General features: G+C 41.2%; 1 protein-coding gene across 1 annotated transcript; it reads left to right on the forward strand.

Annotated features, from left to right (window-relative positions):
* Window positions 1-12,867: 12,867 nt before the first annotated feature.
* On the forward strand, window positions 12,868-14,718 carry LOC140122932 (serine/threonine-protein kinase SBK1-like). Its single transcript, XM_072144176.1, has 3 exons — window positions 12,868-12,982; window positions 13,416-13,618; window positions 13,945-14,718. The coding sequence occupies exons 1-3, from the start codon at window positions 12,868-12,870 to the stop codon at window positions 14,716-14,718; spliced, it is 1,092 nt and encodes a 363-aa protein (XP_072000277.1).
* Window positions 14,719-16,156: the final 1,438 nt, after the last annotated feature.

The raw sequence follows: 16,156 nt of genomic DNA on the forward strand, positions 1-16,156 counted from the left end.
CAGATTCTAAAAATCAAGTCTGGTCAATAAGCTGAAAACAAGCGTTGGTGAGAAGGGGTTAAAGGGGTTGGCAACTTTTTAAGTTCCAAGTTATTGTAATAAGCCCCCCTAATGTCCCAGTGACATAAATAATAATTTTAAGCTTACCATAAGTAAGATAGCAGAATTATAATATAGCGCCCGCAGGGAGAATCACGGACGAGCACAGGACCGGATGAGAGTGTCATGTGACTCCCCAGAAGACGCCATTTATGGACCAAGCACCAGATTCTGCAATGCTGACGGCTGGATTTCAGTGGGATACAGAAATTATGGTGGTAAGCATAAAATTATTATATATGGCATTGGGATATTACGGCGCCCTATTACAATAAGTTGGGACTTTTGAAATTTTGCTTATAAAGTGGCGAACCCCTTTAACCCCATAGCGCAATAAGACGTACCTGTACGTTTTATTGTGCATGGGGGAGTATGAAGAGGGCTCACGGGCTGAGCCCTCATCATACTCACTGGGTGCTTGCTTCACAATGAAGCCAACACCTGGGATCGGTGCTTGCACCGATCGCGAGTGTTAACCCTTTGATTGCCGCCATCTTCGATACGATCGTAGCTCCCCGTGACGTCATCGGGGAGCGGCGATCCGTTGCCATGACAACCTCGGATCACACAAAGATCCAAGGCTATCATGTTTTAGGTTATCTATTACAATGTGCGATTTGCACATTGTAATAGATGGTGTGCAAAATCCCCATATACTGCCATACTGCAGTAAGGCAATATATGGTAGTATCAATCAGACACCCAAGGGTTTGAAAAATAGTAAAAATAATAAAAGTAAAAAATAAATTAAAAAAGCCTAAAAAAAATTACAATCAACCCCCTTTCCCTAGAAGTTATCAAAATATAATAAAGTTTTTTTCACTGAATTTAACCCCCATAGCAGAAAATGGCGCCCAAAGTCGCAAATGCCATTTTTTTGCCATTTTAAAAAAATAGAAAAAATTCAATAAAAAGTGATCAAAAGGTCGTACAATCCTAAAAATAAAAGCGTTGAAAATGTCATCCAAAGTCGTAAAAATGAAACCCCCCACAGCTCCGTACACCAAAGTATGAACAAGTTATTAGCGCAAGAAGATGGCAAAATGAAGAATTTTTTTTTGTACAGGGGGTTTTCATTTTTGTAAATGTATGAAAACATGATAAAACCTGTACAAATTTGGTATCCACATGATCGTATTGACCCATTGAATGAAGTAGACCTGTCATTTAGTGCACGCAGTGAAAGACGTAAAATCCAAGCCTGCAAGAAATGGCGTAAATGTGTTTAATAATTTTCACTTTTTTCAGAATTTGTTTTCCTGCTTCCCAGTACACAGCATAGAATATTAAATACCATCACTATGAAGATTAATTTGTTACGCAGAAACCAAGCCATCACACAGCTCTGTACATGGAAAAATAAAAAAAGTTGTAGATTTTTGAAGGTGGGGAGTGAGAAATAACGATGCAAAAATTAAAAAGGGCCACGTCCTTAAGGTATCTAATATTTTGGTGTTTTTGTATGAGAACTAAACTCATGTTGAATTTTTAGATAGAGACACTAGAAGCAGGATGAAGGTGTAAGAGGATGTCCTCAGAGTGGTCTAACCGGTGCCCATTACCATGACATTTACACATTAATCCCCTGTGTTTGTGGACACAAGCCACTACTTATAGTGTAATTCTATTACCCCTGGTGTCCTCCACAGCCTCCAGGAGAAGCTCCTCACCCCGGGAAGTCTGACATTTACATCTGACTTCTCCTTGTCTAGAAGACAAACCCCAGTCCTGAGCAGGCAAACGCCTATACAAAGACATTTCTGTAAATTTTTGTAAATTTTTACAATTTTACTCCTGAGGTCGTCATCAGAGCCGCACTTGTGGTTCTATAGTCAGAGGTCCAGTTACAAATGTTCTTTGTGTTCTTTGTGTCTGTCCCTGTGCCAGCCGTCAAGTTCTGGGTGTTGGACCCCCATGAAATGAGACAATATTGACCCTTACTAAGGATATAACATCAAAATCTACAATATGGGGAGTTCTTTCATGTGTATCAATATATCATCTCTTAATTTTGGTGTCTGACCACTACTTCCATCTCCTCATAGATCTTCCAGTCTTCTATACACAACAATCCACAGGATTATCTGAAAAGACAAATACAGAAATATAAAGAATTATGATTATTATTGTGTTCTCTTCTGTATACTATAGGCCACAGCTATAGCTAAATTCTGTATATACTAGAGGGTACACGAGTCTCTATATTCTGTATACACCAGAGGCTACACGAGTCTCTATATTCTGCATACACCAGAGGCTACACGAGTCTCTATATTCTGTATACACCAGAGGCTACACGAGTCTCTATATTCTGTATATACCAGAGGCTACACGAGTCTCTATATTCTGTATACACCAGAGGCTACACGAGTCTCTATATTCTGTATACACCAGATGTCACACGAGTCTCTATATTCTGTATACACCAGAGGCCACACGAGTCTCTATATTCTGTATATACCAGAGGCTACACGAGTCTCTATATTCTGTATATACCAGAGGCTACACGAGTCTCTATATTCTGTATATACCAGAGGCTACACGAGTCTCTATATTCTGTATATACCAGAGGCTACACGAGTCTCTATATTCTGTATATACCAGAGGCTACACGAGTCTCTATATTCTGTATATACCAGAGGCTACACGAGTCTCTATATTCTGTATATACCAGAGGCTACACGAGTCTCTATATTCTGTATATACCGGAGGCTACACGAGTCTCTATATTCTGTATATACCAGAGGCTACACGAGTCTCTATGTTCTGTATATACCAGAGGCTACACGAGTCTCTATATTCTGTATATACCAGAGGCTACACGAGTCTCTATATTCTGTGTACTATAGAGAAGACCGGTCACAGACAGGGTCGGACACCTCATTTTCCCTGGCAGAAGACGCATGCGCAGAACTTGAATGAAGTTTCTGTTGATACGGTTTTATACTGTTCTCATATGAGAGGCTTCTCTCACGCTCCAGATGTTACAGCCAATGGCAGGGGGAGGTGGGTGTAAGGCATTTGGTAAGAAGATATTTCAGGAACATTCATATTATACAAATGTAACATTTGCAACTAAGTAAAAAAATATTTTTCTCCTATTTTTATGACTTTAACCCCCCAAAAAAGTAAAAAGGCTTATTATATTTATAGATTTTTTTGACAACCAGTAAAGTTTTACATAAATATGTTTTTGTGGCAAGGGATCCAAAATAACTAAAATACGACCTAGTTACCTCCCCCCCAGGTGTGACAGTTAGCAACAAACAAAACGGCTAAGGTATACCTTAGTGCAGACACTTGAAGTATAACAGTTAAAAATAAAAATAATATATTATACATAGAAATATACACACTCTTTAAGACCTCAGGCTGGGCTAAAAAAAGAGGCAAAAATGGCACTAATAGGGACCAAGTGCACATTTCTGCCTTTTAAAAATAGAATATAGACTACAAAAACGTGGTCTGTGGATACTATGATTGTTATGAGTCAAGAGATCTATGATTGGAGGAGGGCTTGTACTTCCTGCTGTCACGATTTAAAGGGAACCTGTCAGGAGGATATGGACGAGGGCTTGTACTTCCTGCTGTCAGGATATAAAGGGAACCTGTCAGGGGGATATGGAGGAGGGCTTGTACTTCCTGCTGCCAGGATATAAAGGGAACCTGTCAGGGGGATATGGAGGAGGGCTTGTACTTCCTGCTGCCAGGATATAAAGGGAACCAGTCAGGGGGATATGGAGGAGGGCTTGTACTTCCTGCTGCCAGGATATAAAGGGAACCTGTCAGGGGGATATGGAGGAGGGCTTGTACTTCCTGCTGCCAGGATATAAAGGGAACCTGTCAGGGGGATATGGAGGAGGGCTTGTACTTCCTGCTGCCAGGATATAAAGGGAACCTGTCAGGGGGATATGGAGGAGGGCTTGTACTTCCTGCTGCCAGGATATAAAGGGAACCTGTCAGTTGGATATGGAGGAGGGCTTGTACTTCCTGCTGCCAGGATATAAAGGGAACCTGTCAGGGGGATATGGAGGAGGGCTTGTACTTTCTGCTGCCAGGATATAAAGGGAACCTGTCAGGGGGATATGGAGGAGATCTTGTACTTCCTGCTGCCAGGATATGAAGGGAACCTGTCAGGGGGATATGGAGAAGGGCTTGTACTTCCTGCTGTCAGGATATAAAGGGAAACTGTCAGTGGGAAATGGAGGAGGTCTTGTACTTCCTGCTGTCAGGATATAAAGGGAACCTGTCAGGGGGATATGTGGAGGAGGGCTTGTACTTCCTGCTGCCAGTATAAAAAGGGAACCTGTCAGGGGGATATGGAGGAGGGCTTGTACTTCTTGCTGCCAGGATATAAAGGGAACCTGTCAGGGGGATATGGAACAGGGCTTGTACTTCCTGCTGCCAGGATATAAAGGGAACCTGTCAGGGGGATATGGAGGAGATCTTGTACTTCCTGCTGCCAGGATATAAAGGGAACCTGTCAGGGGATATGGAGGAGGGCTTCTACTTCCTGATGCCAGGATATAAAGGGAACCTGTCAGGGGAATATGGAGGAAGGCTTGTACTTCCTGCTGTCAAGATATAAAGGGAACCTGTCAGGGGGATATGGAACAGGGCTTGTACTTCCTGCTGCCAGGATATAAAGGGAACCTGTCAGGGGGATGTGGAGGAGGTCTTGTACTTCCTGCTGTCAGGATATAAAGGGAACCTGTCAGGGGGATATTTGGAGGAGGGCTTGTACTTCCTGCTGCCAGGATATAAAGGGAACCTGTCAGGGGGATATGGAGGAGGCTTGTACTTCCTGCTGTCAGGATATAAAGGGAACCTGTCAGGGGGATATGGAGGAGGTCTTGTACTTCCTGCTGTCAGGATATAAAGGGAACCTGTCAGGGGGATATTTGGAGGAGGGCTTGTACTTCCTGCTGTCAGGATATAAAGGGAACCTGTCAGGGGGATATGGGGGAGGGCTTGTACTTCCTGCTGTCAGGATATAAAGGGAACCTGTCAGGGGGATTTGGAGGAGGGCTTGTACTTCCTGCTGCCAGGATATAAAGGGAACCTGTCAGGGGGATATGGAGGAGGCTTGTACTTCCTGCTGCCAGGATATAAAGGGAACCTGTCAGGGGGATATGGAGGAGGTCTTGTACTTCCTGCTGTCAGGATATAAAGGGAACCTGTCAGGGGGATATTTGGAGGAGGACTTGAACTTCCTGCTGTCAGGATATAAAGGGAAACTGTCAGGGGGATATGGGGGAGGGCTTGTACTTCCTGCTGTCAGGATATAAAGGAAACCTGTCAGGGGGATATGGAGGAGGGCTTGTACTTCCTGCTGTCAGGATATAAAGGGAACCTTTCAGGGGAATATTTGGAGGAGGGCTGCCAGAATATAAAGGGAACCTGTCAGGGGGATATGGAGGAAGGCTTGTACTTCCTGCTGCCAGGATATAAAGGAAACCTGTCAGGGGGATATGGAGGAGGGCTTGTACTTCCTGCTGTCAGGATATAAAGGGAACCTGTCAGGGGGATATGGAGGAGGGCTTGTACTTCCTGCTGCCAGGATATAAAGGGAACCTGTCAGGGGGATATGGAGGAGGGCTTGTACTTCCTGCTGCCAGGATATAAAGGGAACCTGTCAGGGGGATATGGAGGAGGGCTTGTACTTCCTGCTGCCAGGATATAAAGGGAACCTGTCAGGGGGATATGGAGGAGGGCTTGTACTTCCTGCTGCCAGGATATAAAGGGAACCTGTCAGGGGGATATGGAGGAGGGCTTGTACTTCCTGCTGCCAGGATATAAAGGGAACCTGTCAGGGGGATATGGAGGAGGGCTTGTACTTCCTGCTGCCAGGATATAAAGGGAACCTGTCAGGGGGATATGGAGGAGGGCTTGTACTTCCTGCTGCCAGGATATAAAGGGAACCTGTCAGGGGGATATGGAGGAGGGCTTGTACTTCCTGCTGCCAGGATATAAAGGGAACCTGTCAGGGGGATATGGAGGAGGGCTTTTACTTCCTGCTGTCAGGATATAAAGGGAACCTGTCAGGGGGATATGGAGGAGGGCTTGAACTTCTTGCTGCCAGGATATAAAGGAAACCTGTCAGGGGGATATGGAGGAGGGCTTGTACTTCCTGCTGCCAGGATATAAAGGGAACCTGTCAGGGGGATATGGAGGAGGGCTTGTACTTCCTGCTGCCAGGATATAAAGGGAACCTGTCAGGGGGATATGGAGGAGGGCTTGACACAGGGACAGACACAAAGAACACAAATAACAGAGCTTATCATTGTAACTGGGCCAGACTATAGTTCCACAAGTGCGGCTCTGATGACGACTTCCGTAGTAAATTGTAAAAATGTACAGAAATGTCTTTGTATACGCGTTTGCCTGCTCAGGACTGGGGTTTGTCTTCTAGACAAGGAGAAGTCAGATGTAAATGTCAGACTTCCCGGGGTGAGGAGCTTCTCCTGGAGGCTATGGAGAAACTCCTGGGAATAAGATTAAGCTATAATTAATGGCTTGTGTCCACAAACAGAGGGGATTAATGTGTTAATGTCATGGTAATGGGCACAGGTTAGACCACTCTGAGGACATCCTCTTAGGGTGGTGAAACACGTGGTGTTTTTAGGCCATTTTTGGGCCGTTTTTAGTTAGTGCGGTTTCAGATCATAAAAAACGCATGTGTTTTTATCAGTTTTTAATTGCGCAAATTCGGAAAACCGGACAAAAACGCATGCGTTTTTACGATCTAAAAATGGCCCCAAAACGGCCTAAAAACACCACGTGTGTCACCACCCTTAGTTATACTAGGAGCAGGATGGAGACCTATCTAGAAATTCAACATGTGAGGAGTTTAATTTATCTAGTTCTCATACAAAAACACCAGGGTATTATCATGAACAAAAACACTGATTGCTTGTTCATGATAATACTCTGCAATAATCATGTATTGCAGGGTATTAGCACATGCATAGGCTGGCACTCTGACAGTAAGATGACATCACAAATGCCATCTTACCGGCAGTTCTTGCAGGCAGTGCTGGGGACTAGATCGGACCCCAGCACTTCTATAGCAACGATCGGCGCCCCCCGAAAGTGATTCGGGGAGGGGGGGGGGCATCGTGGGGGAAAGACCCCCAAAAAGCAAAGTTAAATGCAGCGGTCACACTGACCACGGCATTTAACAGGTTAAGCACCCGATATATCGGACGCTGAGCGTTAAGGGGTTAAAGGGGTTTGGCCACTTTATAAGCAGAATTTCAAAACTAGTCCCAAGTTATTGTAATAAGGTCCCCTAATGTCCTAGTGCCATAACTAATAATTTCATGCTTACCGCCATCGGTCTGCTGGGGAGTCACATGACCCTCTTATCCGGTGCTGTGCACGTCCGTGATGCTCACTGCAGACACTATTATACTTCTGGTATTAGGGGGACATTAGAGGGACTTAGTAAACTAACTTGGAACTTAAAAAGTGGGCAACCCCTTTAACCCTTTATTACCAATGCTTGTTTTCAGCTTAGTGACCAGACTCGATTTTTAGAATCTGACATGTCACAATAATTGGTTATAACTGCAGAACGCTTTAACATATCCAGGTGATTTTGAGATTGGGGCACATTTACTTACCCGCTCCTGTGGCAATCCCAGAGGTGCGTTGTCTGACGAGGATGAATTCCGGTGCGATTCACCAAGATTGTGTGCCCAATATCCTGCATGTGCCGCTTCCCCGCTCAGGTCCCCGGAGTTCACCTTCTTCTTCCCGGTGTATGTAAGTGGATTGTCTTGCGACACAATTTGAATTTCAAATCCCGCGCTCAGTCCGAATCAGTCGGGTTTGTCCAACAGCCAAGCCTCCGATTTGCGTCGCATGAAAGTCGGTGCTAATTGGAAATAGTCGGGAAACCCGACGGAAATGCGGTGTGTGGACCCTTAGTCAATGTGCCCCATTGTACTTCACGTTAGTTGTAAAATTTAAGTGATAAGTTTTGAGTTTCATTGTGAAAAAAAAATGGAAATTAAAAAAAAAAAAAAAAAAAAAGAGAATTTTCGCCACAGTTTGAAATGTTTGCAAGTTAGTTAAAGGGTATTGGGTAGATCAACTAACATTTTTGGAATGTCTGCTTTATGCTGAGATAATATTTTATGCATCGTATTATTTTTTTAGGATGTTATGAGGCGCAGAACTTTAGGTGCGATTTTTAAAATTTTCATTAAAAAAAACACCAAAACTTACATTTTGAGGGACAACTGGGCTTTCAAGTGACAGACAAATATTAGTAAAACCCTCATAAATCACCCCACGTAAGAAACTACACAGCTCTACGTATGTAAAAACCCCTTCTATTACGTTTATTAACCCTTGAAGAGTTTCACATGGAAATGTATTTCCCCCCAAAAATCAAAGGCATCTAAATCACATTAATTTAGGCCAAAAATGACACTTATAATGAATTACATGAGGAAATGCTCTGCAGAGTTTGATGCCCAATTCTTCCCAAGTACCGATACCCCATATGTGGTGGTAACTGCTGTACGGGCGCACGGCCGGGCATAGAATGGAAGCAGCGCCATTCACAGCAGATTTGTATTGTCACATTGTACGAGCTGTAAAATATTTATTTCTTTGGTAATGTGAACAAATGAGGCTTATTATTTGTGAGGTGAGATACAATTTAAAGATAATTCATTTGGGGGGGGGGGGTCTATAGCTTATTCATGAGATTTTAAGGGGGACACAAACCATCAATTTTTATTTTGTATTTTTTCCCGCTCTCCATAACAAAAATATTATTTTATCTTTGTGCTCTGGATCTCTAGTGTTATGTTGATACCTCATTTATATAGTTTTTATATCTTTACTGAGCAATACCAATATTCGAGAACATTTTTTTTTGCTATCGACAACTTTTCAGGGGCATAACCTCTGTATTTTTCTGTTGATTCATCTGGTTGAGGTCTTATTTTTTTCAACAAAAGATTGTATATTACAGGATTTTTTTTCGAGTTTTTCTTTCAATCACCGAGCGGGTTCGATATTTAGATTTATTGTACAGATTAATATGGACACTAAAATGAAGTACAACATGTGAGGGGAAAAAAAAAAAAAAAAAAAACAACAACAATCTCAGAATCGCTTTGATAGGTAACAGTGTTAAAAAGTTAACCATATAAAGTGACACAAGTCAGAATCCAAAAAGTGGGGCTGAGCCTTAAGCTGTAAAATGGCTGCGTCCTTAAGGGGTTAATGTCTCTAAAAATGTGAGACTACTTTTGTTTAGGTAACTGCCCTACTTCCGAACTCCATTTTCTTCCATAGATTCAACACTCCCCTATTTACTTTCTATTTAATTTCTATTAATAATCTATACAATTTGGATAACTTCGGTCTTGTTGCCATCAGCGTTTGCATCTTCAGAATAATTAGCGAAGATTCTTGTACCTCAAAATGTGCTAAAAGTTTTAAAGCTTGAATTATCTGAAGGTAACCATACTGATACCTTACTAAAATACTACATTCATCTTTCAGCTCTTTGAAAGTTTTAAAGCTTCTCTCATTAATAATCTGTGATAAAGTATGGATGTGTATATCCAGGTCTTACTACAGATTATCATGAAGACCCAGGTTCACATTTCCTCACAAGGGGGTAGATGGGAGGAGACCTTCCATCCTACATATTTTTATATATTTCCAAATTTCATGTAACATGTGAATAGTATAGTCCCCCAGAGTCTTCCCGAGGCCGAAACACATCACGCTCCAGAATCTCCAAGATATTATATCTCCTACAAAGGGGTCCCCCGGCGATGCAGAGAGCACATACATTTCAGTACATGATCATTTTAAGCAAAGCAACTCTCCCCAACATAGTGAGTGATAATAACGAAGATTAAGGTGTGGAAGAAATTACTTTTACTAGATAACTCCATTCTGATATGGGAAATAATGTATGGCGTGGAGGAGCAGCAGTAATGACCACCGCTAGGTCTTATTTTTAGGGGAGGCCTTATATTTCTAAGCTTGAACAATATTGTAATAGGTCTTCATTTGGGGGGGGGGGGGTCTTGACTAATATATATAGTATACAGTATATTATACTGTATAGTCAATATCAAAAACTTGGGATAACCCTTTAAAATCACATGAATGGTGGGCATGGCATGAATCTCCTGAATAACCCCATGTGAGCAGAGGGTATGTTCTCATGGTTCAGCAGTGCTCCATTCACTTCATGGAACAATTATATCCTGGTGCTCCCCAGAAATGGCATAAACCTTCACTCTACTCATATGGGGTAACCTACACACCATTATTCTTATGGTCTGTGATAGTCCCATTGGTTGGACCCTTAGTGATTAGGGTTTGAGGTTTGAAAGTGACACATTTTAGACCGAGGAGATCTGTAATGGATCTTGGTATAGATTCTACATGATTATAGGATGTTAAAAAAACTCCCAATACCGTGGATTAATATTGGTTGAGCGCATTGATATTTGTGGGATAGGCTGATCATCCTGTGTATATGGCGTCTTCATTCCCCAACCCAATAGTAGTAACTGAGAACCGAAATATTAGAGGGAGTTATTAGTCAATTGTATTCAATATCGTCTTACTCCTCTTTTTCCATTAACATTACATTCAATCTTGAAGATCTAGTGGAGCGGTGGTCAGACGTAGCATTTCAGATGATTTCTAGGAAAATATAAGGTAATTGGATATCTAGATGTAATGTTAGAGGATTTCGATCCACAAAATATGTTGACTCATTTTGTGATTGTGAACTCCACACAGTGTCTGTGAATACGAAATGTTTATTTCAATATAAAACATGGGTAAAGTATTTGTTTGGGTCTAAATCGGTAAAATGAGAGACGCCCAAAGTGTAATATAGTTTCAGACAAATGATATTAGCATTTTCCTAACACTATAAACAATCCTGAGGTGGCTACTCCCTGATCCCTTGTTCCCTGATCAGCTCCTTAGTCTGTCTCATTCAATAACAAATGGGGTCTCCATGACCGGCCAAGGTCTTGGTGATGAGTCATTAGCAACTTAATAGAAGCTTCTGCCGCCCTAATATGATTCTACTTAAATTTTACTCTTTTAAACAACAATCAACAAGGCGAAGAAAAACTATTGAATTTTTAACATCTACGTAGACAATATAATTTATGAAACTTTAAAAACAGTTTTTGGTCATTATAAATAAAACACATATCTCCACAAAACAAAACACAAACAAAAAAAAAAAAAAACCTTACAAATAAATAATAATCTCTTCAAGGACGTGAACCTGATGATTTAGAAGCAGATCAGATGGGATTCATACACAGGGGGCACCAGATCATCAGCAATACTTTTATATTTGTAGAGGCACAAAACACCTTATCTGCTCCTCTCCTTATATACATCACGTTGGAATGGAATTTGTATAGATTTATTCTCGAATTATATCATCATCCAATCTCTAGAAACTGTATATAAAAGATACTACAAATGTTTAGCCACGTCTCCTACTACAACATGAAGGTCCGGACCATTATTGTTATGTATTCCAGCATTATAACATGATATTTCTTTCCATATGGCAGGACATTATACCTCTGCATCGCAGTATTGGGTAACTAACACAAATTACAAAAAAAAAAAAAAAATCCATCATGAAAGACAGAATCCTCCTGGTGCGGAAAGATGGCACCACATGATATGTTCCTCCTGTCCAAGATACTGTATACATGACTATACTATCCCAGTACAAATACCCAGACACAGACCCAACAACTACATGAAATATGACCAAACATGTTTACACAAAAAAAGCCAAAATTGACCCTACATAAAATATGTAAACTTCAGAAAAGATAATTCTATTTATTAAACAATTTGTCAAAGTAAAAAAAAAAATCTAACCGACCATAAATGGGACCGTGATCTGGCTACACAAATTGCCTCTAGCTTACAACCCCAATGACTTCTATTATGCCCGGTCACGGTGCGGCAGGGAACTTTAGCCATCGGCAGGTTAAGCAGAGCAACCAACTCTACACAGGATGTGTATATGTGACCTCCGAGTGATGGTCAGCAGAAAGAGAATAAACATGGCTAGAAATTATAGAGACCTCAGAATCTCCCCCACAATGTCTGTCCTGTACTAAATACTAGGGATTGATGGGATCCACCAGCAGTTACAACTGTTCTTTGTTATATATTAATAATAGCGACTTCATCACTCAATACTAGAAATTAATTTATCTCCCAATAGTAAATGACAACATTCAGAATAATTCTATCTACTGGTAAATGTCTACATAGAATCCACTCTGCATAATATTCTCTGGAGACAACTTCCACCATTTGTCAACTCCATTTTATCCAGTGAAACTGGCAAAACAAAGCCATAGACATTACATATAGAAAAGGTTTGTTGTGTTGTACAGAAGAACAATAATATGTTAATAGATCCAAATGTCACAAATAATCACATCAACGTCCAGGTGATATCTGTATTTGCATATGATAAGAGGGTCATTTACACCATTACCTATGGAAGGGAAGGGACATCAACTATTAGTCATAGTTTCCCTATAAAAGACAGATGGACCTCTTGGATAGCAGTCAGTTTTTGGAAACTGGATCCTCTTCTAGATCTTCTACAGAACTGACCCTGCAAGAGATTTATTCTCCTGTGACCCATAAAAACAAATTCTTGGAGACCTTCTTGAATTATCATTGTCCAGTCACTATCCGGATAAAACCCTCTACAAATCCACCATGGAATTCTGCAACTTTGAGGTGCAAAAGATTTCCGAAAAGAATTTCCAGTTCCTGGAGTATCTGGGACAAGGAACCTACGGCCAAGTGGTCAAGGCACGTGAGAGGGCAACAGGTAAATACCCAGCATGAAAGGTCTATAAAAGATACAGTTTAGTGAATAATCTATGTAATATTTTTAGAAGTTTAGTTTTTTGCCTTTAGGAATATGTAACATTTCTGAAAGTTCTTTAGATGGTGGTTTTCATGTTATAGAATTCATTATTTTCTTTGCCAATGGGAGTTAGAGCCATTTGACTTCCAAATCCTATTTGAAGGGTCCAATATTTGGAATAACCATTCTGCTTTGCATTACATGTTGTCTACTTTATGAAGAGTAATTATTCTTTATGAAAAGGATGAGCGCCTTGAAAAAAAAGAATCCCTGCTCTCCTCAATAACTAAAAACTCTATAATAGATTGCATGAAGCTAGAAGACCGCCCCTTCAATTTAAATATTCCCAAATAATCTAGAATTTTAATGATAAAATATATTTTCTTCTTATCAGGTAAAATGGTTGCCCTCAAAATGATGGAAAAGAACAAAACAAAGAGGACCTCCTTCCTAGAGGAGCTTTGTACCTCCATCTTCCTGTCCAGCTACCATGGGATCATCTTCACGCACTCCTCCATTGTGGACTGTGTGGACCACTATGTGCTGGCCCAGGATTTGGCTCCTGCAGGAACCCTCTGCGCTCTCATCCAGCCTGATGTAAGTATCTCAGTTGAAATTATGGAAAAAATAATGTTTTTGGAATTTAAAAAAAAATTTTAAAATGAATTCAATGAAATGTGGTCATGAATGGTTTGGTTTCTTATTCCTAAAGAGGTTTTATATTATTAGATCAGTGATATATAACCTGTAGTCCTGTAGTTGATGCGGAGGTCATGCAATTTTTGGAGTAGTGGTTTTACAGCAACCAGAGGGCCACAGGCTGGAGACCACTGATGTGGACTTAAGCCAAGATTTGATAAATTTATAGTTACATATTTTATCATTTACATAATGCAGACGTCTAATAATATCTTCTTTTCTAGGTCGGGATTCCAGAGGTGATGGTGCGGCGCTGTGCACTACAGCTGTGCGGAGCTCTGGAGTTCATGCACAGCAAACAACTGGTGCACAGAGACCTCAAGCCTGACAATGTGTTATTAATGGACAAGGAATGTCACCATGTCAAGCTGAGTGACTTTGGCTTGACCCAGCCGGTGGGAACTCCTGTTCCATTTATGTCCCCCATAATTCCCTACATGTCGCCGGAGCTTTGTAATTTAAAACCTACTGAAACCATAACTAACGATGTAAGCGTGGATATATTTGCCTTGGGTGTTTTGTTGTTTGTCGCATTTTCTGGAAATTTTCCGTGGAGAAGAGCGGTCGAGCAGGATCAACTTTTTAGGAAATTTGTTTGTTGGCAAAATGGTGTGGATCATGTTCCACCTCCGAAGCATTGGGAAAATTTCAACGGGGCAGCCCAGGAACTTTTTCATGTGCTGCTTTGCCAGGATCCCAATGCCAGGAGTCTTCTTAGTGTCCCAACGTATGCCGAAATTCCATGGGGAGTAGAAGAAATTCCGGATGAAGCTTTTCAATTATCAATTGCAGAAGATGATATTCAGGAATATAACGGTGAGATTATCATTATAGAAGCAGAGGATGAGTATATAATAGTGGAAAATCATGGGGACATAGAATGCATCATAGTTGATGAAGCCACCAATGAGTCCACCAGCAGCCCCAGGCAAACAACGGTGATGTTTCTTGTGGATGACACCAGTCTGGCTTTGGGATGTGAAGTGGAGGTCACGTAGATGTAAGTTGAGGACTGGTGACCAAAGCTTCGTAGAGGAACCTAATAAGGTAAGTAGTATTTCTCCATTACCCTGAGTAAGTGTTACCCCTCCGAATGTGACCAAAAAATTGAAAAACACAACATCTAAAGTATATTACGTATAATACAAAACAATCTTTATTGAGAAAAAATAGTGCATCACAATGCACCAGCAGCAATACAATATAAAAACAACAGAGAGTGCCACATAATATAAAGTTGATAAAACCAATGGAACAAATAGAAACTGGTAAGTGTAGCCTATTAACAGTCACAACCTAAGTAGGAATTGTAAACAGGGGAAGAACGTCCCTCACATAAGAGCAGTAATGTTACCTATACCAGTAGGAAGGCACACGCTGTACACCCCGACACGTGTTTCGCACTTAGCTTTTTCAAGGGGAGTGTCTAGAGAAAGGCTTGATGGGTTTAAATATAGAAGTGCACCAATGGAGGAAAATGCAGACGATCCTCTCGAAATATTGGCATCTTCTTAGGATTGACGACACTTTACAGAAGTTTACAACTACACATCCATCGGTTACGTACCGCCGGGCAAAAAACCTTCGTGACCATCTGGTAAGTAGCACCCACAGGGAACCAACCAACAGGATCTTCGGATCCAAGGGCCCCAAATGGGGTAGTAGACCCTGTGGTAAATGTGTGGCATGTAGTAATGTAGAAACGACCCAGATCTTTTTTGACTCACACAGGCATAAGGAATTTAAAATCACATATTCCATTACGTGTACGACTACTGGAGTTATCTACTTTGCAACATGTCCGTGTGGTCTGATTTATATCGGATTGACTTCAAGACAATTCCGTCGCAGGATCCGGGAGCACGTTCTTGGCATAGAGGCAGCAAAGGATGAACATGATGTGAGGAGTCTAAAGACAATACCACGTCACTTTAAAGAGTATCACCAATGTGACAGCTCCCTATTCAAGGTAAGAGGGATTGATAGGGTGATGGTAGACTCCAGGGGTGGAAACTGGAAACGAGTCCTGGCTCAGAAAGAGACGAAGTGGATCTTCCTCTTGGACACGGTATCTCCAAGAGGTCTCAACGAGAATATGAGTTTTGTCCCTTACCTGTAATGGTTTATATCTCTAGATTACTGTGCTCCTCTTTTATTTTCATTTAGTGTTTAGGGTTTAGGTTTTATTACTATATTGTATTATAATTTATGTCTTTGTTTTTTTTGTTTTGTGTTTCAATCTCTGTTCTGGGACTTCTCTCCCTTGCTGCAGTCTCCTGTCTATATATAAAATAATTTTTTTGTTAGTATTATCTATTCTCTTATTATTTTTCAGAAGCCCACCCGGAGTGAACTAATATGAACGGCCCCCTCAATCCCACTGATTCTCCATACTGGACCCCTCCTTGCCTCCCTTCCTCTTGCATACATTATATT

Source organism: Engystomops pustulosus, chromosome 3, assembly GCF_040894005.1.
Source record: "Engystomops pustulosus chromosome 3, aEngPut4.maternal, whole genome shotgun sequence".
Taxonomy (NCBI): Eukaryota; Metazoa; Chordata; class Amphibia; order Anura; family Leptodactylidae; genus Engystomops; species Engystomops pustulosus.

What these genes read in the sequence shown, in the direction of transcription:
- LOC140122932 (XM_072144176.1), top strand. Translation starts at nt 12,868, where the DNA reads ATGGAATTCTGCAACTTTGAGGTGCAAAAGATTTCCGAAAAGAATTTC. An exon ending in GGCACGTGAGAGGGCAACAG is followed by an intron (nt 12,983 to 13,415) that starts GTAAATACCCAG and finishes TCTTCTTATCAG; the next exon opens with GTAAAATGGTTGCCCTCAAA. An exon ending in GCGCTCTCATCCAGCCTGAT is followed by an intron (nt 13,619 to 13,944) that starts GTAAGTATCTCA and finishes CTTCTTTTCTAG; the next exon opens with GTCGGGATTCCAGAGGTGAT.